At 44.1% G+C, this 11,235-nt stretch overlaps 1 protein-coding gene and 1 long non-coding RNA gene across 12 annotated transcripts in view; one reads left to right on the forward strand and one right to left on the reverse strand.

The window, feature by feature from the left end:
- Window positions 1-11,074, reverse strand: part of GTF3C1 (general transcription factor IIIC subunit 1) — a 160,378-nt gene extending 149,304 nt beyond the window's left edge. For 2 of the 3 annotated variants that reach the window (XM_025200611.1, XM_025200610.1), the window contains exons 1-3: window positions 10,759-11,074; window positions 7,979-8,188; window positions 1,414-1,590 (exon numbers count right to left, since the gene is read on the reverse strand). In XM_025200611.1, the coding sequence (XP_025056396.1) occupies window positions 1,414-1,590; window positions 7,979-8,188; window positions 10,759-10,979 (608 nt within the window). In that variant the 5' untranslated portion in view covers window positions 10,980-11,074. The remainder of the gene's footprint in view (window positions 1-1,413; window positions 1,591-7,978; window positions 8,189-10,758) is intronic. The other variant, XM_014518635.2, reaches the window with a different exon arrangement.
- A 17-nt stretch (window positions 11,075-11,091) lies between these two features.
- The window catches only part of LOC102386742, a 39,800-nt gene continuing 39,656 nt past the window's right edge, over window positions 11,092-11,235 (forward strand). For all 9 annotated transcript variants that reach the window (XR_003093371.1, XR_003093370.1, XR_003093369.1 and 6 more), the window contains exon 1: window positions 11,092-11,163. This is a non-coding gene — a long non-coding RNA (uncharacterized LOC102386742). The remainder of the gene's footprint in view (window positions 11,164-11,235) is intronic.

Below are 11,235 nucleotides of genomic sequence, written 5' to 3' on the forward strand. Positions count from 1 at the left end.
CACTTGTCCGTATTGAAACACATCCTGTTTTTGTTAGCCCACCCTTGCAACCTATCCAGGTCTTTCTGCAGTCTTTCCCTCCCTACTAGCGTGCCCACCTCACCCCAAATTTTGGTATCATCAGCAAATTTGAACAGGTTGCTTTTCACCCCATCATCCAAATCGCTGATAAAGAAATTGAACAGTGCGGGCCCAAGGACCGAGCCCTGGGGGACTCCGCTGCCTACTTCCCCCCAGGTCGAATATGACCTGTCCACCACCACCCTCTGAGTACAACCCTTCAGTCAATTAGCAGTCCATCTGACTGTGTAGGCATCAATGCCACAGTCGCCTAGTTTTTTTAATGAGGATGGGGTGGTCGACAGTGTCAAAGGCCTTGCTGAAGTCCAGAAAGACTACATCCATGGCGACACCTGCATCCAATGCTTTTGTGACGTGATCATAGAAGGCAATCAGGTTGGTCTGACATGACCTGCCCCTAATGAAATCGTGCTGGTTGGTGGAAGCCATCTCTTCCCAGCAGCTCGCCACCTCTCTCACCAAAGAGCGGGCTGTGGTCATGGAAGCCAAAGCCTTCCCGATGACACCAGCACTGCAGTCTTTGGTTTACTACCTGGATCCTCCTCAGCCCATAGCCCGAGACTGGGAGGATTGAAGAAAACACCACCTGCACCCCCAGATCCTTTAGCCCCGCTCCCGAATCCCTGTAGCGCCTCATGACCCGGCTGGGAGCGCTCCGAGTTGTGTCATTGGTGCCCACATGAATAAGGAGCATGGGATAGTGGTCTGTGGGCTGGAGGAGCTTAGGGATCTTCTCCGCAATGTCTCAGATGTGGGCCCCTGGGAAGCAACAGACTTCCCGGGCTCAGGGGGTCGGGGTGGCAGATTATCCCCTCAGTCCCCCTCAGGATGGAGTCTCCCACAACAAACACTTTATGTTTGGTCTTGGGGAGAGTGGGGGTGGTAGCTGCAGTTGAGCCTGTGTTGCCTGAGGGAGCTGGCAACTCAGCAGGCTCTGCTGGGGCTGCAAGAGGTTCATACATTTTAACTTCTTTAATGCCATGATTACATACTAGTATCTCTACCAGGCACAGGAAGTGAATCAGGGTCATGTATCAAACAAAGTTCTAGCTTGTAAAACCCCAATTGTTGTAGAAAGAGAGAGAAAACCAGAGGAAGGGAACAGATGCTGTCCTGATAAACTGGATCCTATTCTTGCTCACAGTGTTTTTTCCAGGAGGCTGCCTAAGTCACTTATCCCTCCAACATGACAACAAAACATTCCTGACACAGGGAACATTTTGTCCAAAGCAGAGAGATCACAAAATATTAGGGCCAGAGACTTGGAGATAAGGTATAAGAACTTACTTAGCTTTGACTTAATTTATACAGAGCAGCAAGTGCTGAACTTACTTGAAAGCTCCACTATGTAAATCTCTTTGAAGCTCCCCTTGCCATCTAGCACGACCTAGCCGTTCCAAAATGCAGTAAGAGAAGTCTGGGAGTTTTAAGTCTGGATCCCCCTCCCAGCCAATCAAGGCTCTATACCGCAGATCCTGGGAGGCAACAATGACTAGTTTCTCTCCCCACCTACAAAACAGAAACAAGAATAAGAGAGAAATTGGGCTCCCAGAAATCCTCAGTCTAACCACTCCTCCTGTTCCTTTTCAGGATAAAAAAAAAAAATGATCCATAAAAGATAACTCTGACTTTTCACAAGGCTGAATTACATGTCATTGCTCAAGTATACAAAAAAATCCCATGATATCAGCAATATGAAGACGCAATACCACTCTGTAAAAAGACATTCTTTGGTTTTATAACACCCCTCTTTAAATGCTGAAGTGATAGATTGAAAGTTAGTCAAAGTCATTAAAGCAAGCTGATTTGTGTATTCACAAGTCAATAACATTATTAACAGAAGTAAACTTGCAGCATTTAGGAAGAGTTAGTTATACAATCTAAGTCATATATGGAAGGATTATCTGGCAACCAAGAAATTTACTAATGTGAATATGAGGAGCCAGCAGGAGTGAAGTAACTCAGTTGGCAGAGGAAAGAGGTCTGAAACCACAGACAAGTTTTGAGTGCAGAGACATCCAAATTCTGACAGCAAAAGTTTGTAAACTAAACAGACTCTGCTATACACTTCAGCACAGCAGAGGCCAAGTGGCTTCACTAGCTGCCAGACAAAGTGCAAGTAGATAACTGATGAATTGCTTCTGCCAAGCCTCTGACATTGAATTACAATTTAACCAGCCTTGATTAGATAGTAGCAGGGAGGTAATACGCTGATTGCAGCACATTCCAACACAGCATAGCAAGCATGCATTTTTCATTTCAAGCAATACCATCACTTCAAAAACCAAAAGGATTTAGCAAAAGACTTGTGCCATTTGCATCACTCAAATGGCTTACATGCATTACTCATGCACATTATAAGTTGGGCTGCCCTGCAGGGTAGATAAGTATTTTTTAAGCATCCTGATAAATTTCATATTGTTTAGTTTAGACCTCTTTACAGCCAGCCACACATTGATAGCAAAAATTAAATACATCCAGAAGGATATGACTTTTTCATTTTGTTCTTCATTTAATGGTTACTATATACATAAATGTCTTATAGAAAAGAACTCTTCCATGACACACAGCCAGTAACCCACTGTATTAAAAGTGACATGAATCTTGGGCACAAACTTGTGGCCCAAAATAACGTTTGTTATGGATCTTCAATGCATCTGTGAACTGGGGGCAGCACAGTACCCTGTGATTGGAAAAAAGTAAATGTAATACCTGTAGTCAGAGAAGGGGGGAAATGACAAGCAAAAACAGGACCACTGATTTGATTTCAATATTATTTGAGACATAAACATAGCAAAGAAGAAAAGAATCAAGGATATAGCAACAAATACAAAAGGGACAAAATGCAACATGGTTTTATCTATGGAAGATTAATTTCTAAGTCAAGGACAGTATAGCAGACTCGATTTGAATTTATGCACATCATTTGGTAGTACCTTTCAGGAAAAAAGCTAAACTGGAGAAAACAGGGATTAAGGCTATAATTGTAAACTGGTGAGAAGGAGCTGGGTAACAGACTACAATGGTTTATGCTGACAGGGGCATTACTAGGTTGCAGAGATGTTTTTAGTGGTGTTCCCTAGGGATTTTATTGGGAACCATCCTATTTAACATTGAAGTTAGAGACTTTTGTGCAAAACCTAGGTGTTTACTTACAAAATCTATGATGACACTAAACATGTGTTGGAAGGGGAGCAGATGGGAATGTGGAGGAATACTGCCAATATGGATGAAGGGGAATAATTATACAGAGAGAATTACATAACTTTGTGGAGTGGAGCAATAGAAATAGTTAGACCCCATCTAGGATACTGTATACAATTCTGGCCACCTAGATTCAAAAGAAGATTAAATGGAACAGGATTAAACTGGAACAGGGATAGAAAAGGTCTACTAGGAAGGTTAGGGAAGTGGACAGAATATAACTTGTGAGAAAAGATTAAAAGAGCACAGCTCATCTACCCTTGTAAAATAAGGGTTGGATAGGAGGTTGTGACTACTCTTTATAAACTAAATACTTTCACAGCATAAATATGAGGGAGAGATTTAAATTTAAGAATAACATCAGCACAAGATCAAGTGGACCCAAATGGGTCACAACAATTTTAGACTGGAGATTACAAAAAGATTTGTGACTATTAGAGGAACAAAGTTTTAGAATGATTTTCCAGAAAGGTAGTGGTAGCCAGGAGTGCTAATGTACATTAAAACAGTACTCGACAGATCTGCGGACTGGAAAGTATGGCAGGGGTTGTTCTTGCTGTAGTAACCCAAATGTGTCAGATGGATTTAAGCATCTGGCATCTCTATGCAGGGATTGAAAAAAAGCCTGATCTCTGGGTGGAAGGTCCATAGAAATCCCATGATTCAGGGCTTCTCTGCTACCTATAACAGCATGAAAGAAATTCAAACCCCAATTAATACATTATTTGGCTTCTAAGCTTTTTCTGTCCTCCTTCCTCTAAAGTACTGAACAACAGCCCTAGCTAGAGTACACTGGGGTGCACTGGTACTCATAATGGTACATGGAAACCTCTCAGATGCCTATGTGGTATGTCAGACTCCCTGCCATTTGGAATCAGAAACCTGCCCCCACATATGGGTGTGGGTTTTTTGACGGGGGGTAGGGAGGGAGGTGGAAGGGGGCAAGAGGAGAAGGGTTCTTTTTGCTGTTGTTTGGTGAGTTGAGGCGGGGCGGGGGTTACTTTCCTCTGTAGTGCAGAACATGATCCTCTTTCTAGGATCACCTAAGCGTATTTTAACCCAAATAACATACTGCCATTGCTGTGGCATGCCCACAACTTTCCAATATTGTGAGATCCTTCTGAATTATGTTCACATCCTCTGTGTTTGCAATCCTTCACAATTGTGTAATCTACACAAAAAAAATTGTGTAATCTACAAATTTGCTCAAGATTTCTATGCCAGCACCCAAAACATTAACATGACAAATAGCATGGGGTCCAGGAGAGGCTTCATTTGAAACTGCCTCCCATTCTGACCTGGATCCATTAAACATTACCCTTTACTTGCAGCTATTGAGCCACTTATCTATCCATCAATCTTACAGTAGTTTTGTCCAACCCACACTTCTCCAATCTGTCTATGAGAAGGTAATGTAAAACCTTGTCAAAGGCCTTGCTAAGTTCAGACGCACTATAGCCACAGCATTCCCTTCATCCACCCAAGTAGTTATTTTGCCTAAGAAGGAAATCAAGTTTGTTTGACGCTATTTGTTTTTCATAAATCCATGCTGTCTACTTGTGATCAGCATTTCTTCTTCCAGATGCTTGCAAATGACCTTCCTTAGGATATGTTCCAGTAACTTCCCATGAATTGAGATGAGGCTAACCAATCTGTAGTTCCCTGGGTCCTTTTTTAAAGACGGCACTATATCGGTCCTTTTCCAGTCCTCTGGTACCTCACCCATCTTCCACAATTTCATGTAATACATGGACAAGGGCTCAGAAACCTCTCCTGCCAGTTCCTTTAGTACTCTGGGATGAAGTTAATGCAGCCCTGATCTGAATTCATTCAGACCCATCAAAAGCTCTCCGTCTCATTGGTTATCTCCTCACTCAGCTTGCGTCCTCCCTTACCCAGGTATCCTTATTAAATATCTGGCTGCAGCTTAATCTTTTTGTGAAGACTGAGGCAAAGTAGCTCTTGAGTAGCTTTGCCTTCTTTGCATCTTCTGTTAGGTAGAGGCGCACTGATACATCGGTCCGATATTTGATTGGTACTGATATAAAGAAAATTGGTTGCATCGGAAATCAACCCAATGGGGCTGATAATTTGGCCAATAAATGCTCATGCGTGCGTGCAGCTGCAGTGCAGCATGCAGGCAGTGAGAAGCAGAGCCTGGCAGCATGGAGAGCTGCCTCCAGCTAGTAAGTCTGTTATAATGGAAGGGGAGGGAGGAGGGAAGGGGCATGGGGGGGGGTAGATCAACCCCATCTGCAGTGAGAGAAAGGGCAGGGGCAGGCACTGCCCAGCTGGGGTGGGGTGGCTCCCGCTACTGTTTGCACCTTAGGAGGGTGTGGGCATGTGCTTCTTGATCTACATGGGGCAGGGTGGGCAGGCTGTAGCTGCGGGATGGACCTCGGGCTGCACAGGGCTCTTCTCGCCAGGGGCTGGGCTTGGGGCAGGGGCTACAGAGGGGGCTGTAGCCACCCCAAATTTCACCATAGTTCCCTCCAAGCGCCGCTGCCTGTCCACCCAGCGCAGCCCTGGCTCAACCCCCGCCTCCCCCCCATACACCGGGAAGAGCCAGGTCTGTGCCAGGCAGGTAGGTGGAGGTGGCAGTGTTGGGAGGGAACTACGGTGAAGTCTGGGGTGGCTGCAGCCCCCTCCTGCCCCACCCCGTGCAGATATGGGGGCATATGCCCCCCCTTCCCTCCTGGGGTGCAAGCAGCAGTGGGAGCCGCCCTTGTCCCCCCCGCCCCCATGAGTGCCCTGCCCCATCTGGGCAGCGCCTGCCCCTGACACATCCCTCACCACCAAGGGGGGGCAGGGTTGATCTAACCCCACACACCCCTTTCCTCCCCACTCCTCTTCCACCACAATGGACTTACCAGATGGAGGCAGCTCTCCATGCTGTATTGGTAATAGGATCAGTATTGGCCGATATTCCTCCTTAAAAATCGGATATTGGTATCAGCCCCAAAAATCTCTATCGGTGCACCCGTACTGTTAGGAGTTCCCCTTGGTTTGTTAACAGAGGACCCACAGCTTCCTTGGTCCTTCTTTTCTGAGCAGTATACTTAAAGAACCTCTTCTTGTTGACCTTAACCTCCTTTACCAGGTGCAGCTTTATCTTTGCCTTCCTGATGTTGTCCCTGAAGATTCTGGCTATTTGCAGGTATGTTTTCTTGGTAACCACTGTCTGTTTTTGAGGCATTTTAGGAGCTCCTTGTGCAGCCATTTTGGTCTCTTGCTAGTCTTCTTGTGCTTTCACTGTGTCAGGACAGTTTCTTGTTGGGCTTCCAATACTGTGGCCTTTAGAAGCTCCCAAACTTCCTGGGCACCTTTATCTTTCATCTATCTTCCCACAGCACTATGCCTATTCACAACTTGAGTCAGATGAAATCTGCCTTTTTGAAATCTAGTGTCCTAATTTTGCTAACTTCATGCTTTTTCTGTTGCAGGATCTGGAATTCTATTGTATTGTGATTGCTTCTTCCCAAATTATCCAATACTTTCACATCCTATACCAGTTCTTGCCTGTTGGTCAGGATAAGATCTCCATGCATCTGACTCCCAGGTCCTCCAAGGCAAGACAGTAGGCCAGACAAAGTGTTTTCTCATCCATACACATTTTTTCAGGTTTGAAACAGATGGAAGATTATACAAATTTAACCTAGCAATCAACAGTTTCCCTCCAGTTCATGTTCAAAAGGATTTTCTGTAAAATGTATAACTTGGCCATACATGGTCAGATTTTCTGGAAGCCAGAAAGACTGCACACAATCCTCAAAGTTATTTCTTCCATACTCCATATTTCAATGTCTTTCTCCAAACTGCAAAGATTCTACAATGTTTCAAAAAAACTGAAAAATAAATTTGTGTCGTTTAAACTGAATATTTTCCACTAATTCTCTCAGGAACAGCTAAACCTTTTCTCTGCAAATTCTTTAAAGAAAAAAAAAGAAAAGGAAGCTGCCATGACATGGGCACTAAAGTTTGGTAATGTTGCAACAACTGAAACAGAAGTATTTGTGTTAATTGAGTGTCCTTGTGATAGAGTAAAGTATGAACCTTTGAATGAGCTAAATTTTGAGGGGGAAAGCATAGCTGTTTGCAAGTATTTGAATAGCACAGATAACAAGGAAGAAGAAAATTTATTTAGGGTGAAATGAGTGAAAAATAAAATAGGTAGAAAAGTTTATAATAATTGAAATTCGAGGCCACAGATTTAACTCAGATTCAGTAAAGTAACTTCAGTCACTCCTGTGTTTTAGCAAGTGTGAGGAGAGGGACTGCTTGAAAACCCAAGCCACTAGAAATCTCAGAGCATTGTTTTGAAGATGTATCTACACTCTATCTACAGCAAAAAGCTCTTTCTAAAGAGACCCAAGGAAGGACGACTTGCATTTGAAATCTTGTCTGACTTTATCTCAACGACACAGTTGGTCCAATGAAATCACCCTAAGAAATCCTTGCCTATCATCTACTTACCAGACCATCATAGCTACATCACTTACAATACCATCCACAGCAAACAGGTTTTTTTTATATGGACCTTCCTCCGTGATTTATACATATCTAAACAATGAAACAAGGCCAAAGGAAGTCAAGGAGCCACACATTTAACCTCTTTTAAAAGGGAATTGTTTCAGAATAGCAGGGCAATTAACTTTTAAAATAGAACATTCTCAAATACTGTAATCTTACTTACTGTTCATAAGCTTCTGTGTAATTATAACAAGGCTTCAAATCCTTAGTTCTGATTTGATCAGTAATATTTATTCTCTCATTAAAGTGCTGACATGAACCCTGAATGCCATCTTTATTATCCAAAATCATATGCACAGGATAAATATCATCTAGAGAGACAGGGTCTCTCTTTGTCTCCAATATTCCTGTTTCAAGATCAATTTCTTCATACCTAAAAGTCAAAGCAGAGAGTGAGCCAATATTTATAATTTTAAAGTTATCAGCCAAAAGAAACTTAAATCTTTGTTAGAGTCACTGAAATGCTGCAAGTCTTAACGGAAGTCTTGCAAAGAAATATGAATTAAAAATCTTACAGATGTTGAAGCTAGAAACACAGGAAAATAAAGTGCGGGGTTACACTTTTCAGACAAGATAAAATGACAAGTCAAACCTTTTCAACATTTGGACATATTGTAAAGGCCTATTTATTCTTCCAATTTTACCCTGAGGTGACAGGAGCAAAGCCATACGTTTCTTAGAAGGAAAACAATATTCACTTCTGTCATATTAATTTGACCCTATTTTCTGTATGTATATATATTTTGTGTTTTAGATGGGCATATTGGATTAACCCAGAGCTAAAATGACAAGAGACCTCAGCACTAATGCTCAGTGTTGCAGTGTCTATTGGAATTCACAGTCCTGAGTTAAGCACCTAAGATCCCAGTACAATACATGAGGAGAATTAGATGCCTAAGAATGGGAACCACCGAAACTAGTAGGAATCTGATGATATTATTTCATAGGCCCTGCATTTGGGGGGGGGGGGGGGGGTAAAGGAGGCCATGGTTCTGACCCCTACTTCAAAAACATGTATACATTTCACATGAAAAGATGTTGGGTAAAATAAGAAATTGGATAAAGTAAATAAGTAGTCCTTGGGAATTCCCAAATAAATGCCTCAGCCACCACATTAGTTATATGTACTGTTGCCCTCTTTGGCTCAATGTTCTTTAAGTATTCCATAAAAATATCAAAACAATCTCAGCAGAAGGATCAAGAGTGCTCCTGTTCCTGCAGAGCTTTTAGCTTATGGTTACTGCACTCTCCTCAGAGGTTAGAATCCCCTCAGAAAGCAGTGTTCCACTTCCTGGGTGAGCATTCTAACAACTGAGTTATTACATGGGGGAGAGGCGTTACAGAATCTCCTCTGGCCCCACCTGAAGGAAAGCAACAATCACTGTTGCATTCTACAAAAAGTCTGTTTGATAGCTGTGCTCCCAGAATACCTTTCTGAGTGGCCCCTGTAGCAAGAGATGGAGACGAATATCTTGAAAACAAATTCATTTGGGATGCAGGCACAAGACAGATTTGACAACATTAGATGCTCAAGCACCTGGCAAACTATCGGAAAAGCCCAGCATCCAAATTTTAGACATCTCAAGAACTTTAGTGTTGAAAACTTATGCAACTACAGACTTTAGGCAGAAAGACAACAGCAGAGTACAAATGTGGATTTTAATTCTGAACTTCAGCAAATTCATACTATAAGGTTTTGCTGGTTTAGTTGTGTCGATCACAGACATGAAAAGATGACATATCCAACACAACGGTTATGCCAGCAAAACCTCAGGTGTAGATGTCAATGATAAATGCTCCTGATTTATTGAATAAGACAATTTATAATGGTAGGAAAAACTTTCTCTTGGCATAAGCTGGTGCTTCACTACATGGCTCTGACAGCACAGCAGTGCCAATAGAACTGTATAAACAAGGTTTTGCAGTACAGACAGGCCCTAAAAAACACCAGATCTCCAGAATCACAACCTTTCACAGGCGAGCCTATGAGCTTCTTTTCATCCCTCTACTGGATACAAAAAATCATGGACTAAATATAGACATTGGATTTATTACATTATAACCCGTTTAACATCTGACTCCCCAGGTAAACCCTCCACTTTTTACTAGCTATATTCATTCCCTGCCATTGACTACAGCTACATTCTTTCCCCTCCCCCCCCCCAACCTCTCTCTCATCTATTGACCACCTCAATATACATTTTAACTAACTGGCTTTCTTGCATACTACTGGCATCTGGCTGTTTTACTACATCCAGAAAGAACACAGACCATCTGCAGACACTTCCTCTGCCCGATGAAGGGCAATTGTACCCAAAAGCTTGCAAAGAAGAATGTTTCCAACTGTTTGAGTTGGTCTAATAAAAGACATCAGATTTACTTAAATAACCTTATCCGCCTATGTTCTTAGACCAACATGGCTACAGCCTACACCCCTGACAACTTTGTTTGCAACTTTAAGATTGGGGGGAGGGGGGGGGGAAGAAGGGGGAAGAATCCAAGGAGAGGCAAAGGATAGGGAACCAAATACATGAGTAACCACTGTCCCTTGCATGTGTGGCTTGACTGTTGCATCCAGCATATGTTACTTTATTTCAGAATATTCTAGACCAAGCTGTAGCATTGAGTGGATCCACTTGATCCTCAGCCACCAAAGATTTTTTTTTTTTAATGTTTTTTTTCCACCCAGAAAGCCATGAGCTCCACGGAAGCTGCTGGGCATCTCTCTTGATTCCCCCAAAGAAAGAGGTGGTCCTTCCCAACCACAGGAGACAGCAGGGACAGGGCCGCACTTGCGGGCTCCAGTTCACAGGCGCCTTTCCGAGGCGTGCATTAGCACACCCTGTGCCCCGGCCCCGCCGGGAGAACTATCCGCACACCATCCCCCAACTAACACACGCTGCTGCCCGGGGCGGGCGGGACGCTGCCTGCCCCTTTCCTCACCGGTCATGCAGGCGGAGTGGGGGGCGCTCGCTGGGTAAGAGGTGGAAGCTGAGGTCGGCGCGGGTACTGAGCGTAGCCCACAGAAGCTGCTGGGTGGAGGGCTCCACAGGCAGCGGGAAGGGCGGAAGACGGGTCCCCAGGCGGTGCCACAAAGTGCCCAGCGTAATCCCATCCAGGCCCTCTAGAGCCACCTCGTCCAACAGGGCCCAAAATGCCTCCATACCGCCGCGGCGGCGCGGAATCCAACCAGCGCTCCTGCCACCACCGCAAACTGCAAGGAAGAAGAAGAGGGGAGCGCGCGCACTTCTACTTCCGGGTTTGTAACTTGTAGCTCCGGAAATGAGGTAACTCCTCGCGACGGTAACCCAGGAAACTGGTAAATAGGGAGCGCGGTGGTTAGTTATGGTAAGTCTGTGGGGTGAGGTGGGAGTGAGCGCGGGAGGCCTGGGGGGGGGCTGAACAGCGCCCCGTGGGGCG

The sequence above is a fragment of the Alligator sinensis genome, unplaced genomic scaffold, assembly GCF_000455745.1.
Source record: "Alligator sinensis unplaced genomic scaffold, ASM45574v1 scaffold410_1, whole genome shotgun sequence".
Classification (NCBI taxonomy): domain Eukaryota; kingdom Metazoa; phylum Chordata; order Crocodylia; family Alligatoridae; genus Alligator; species Alligator sinensis.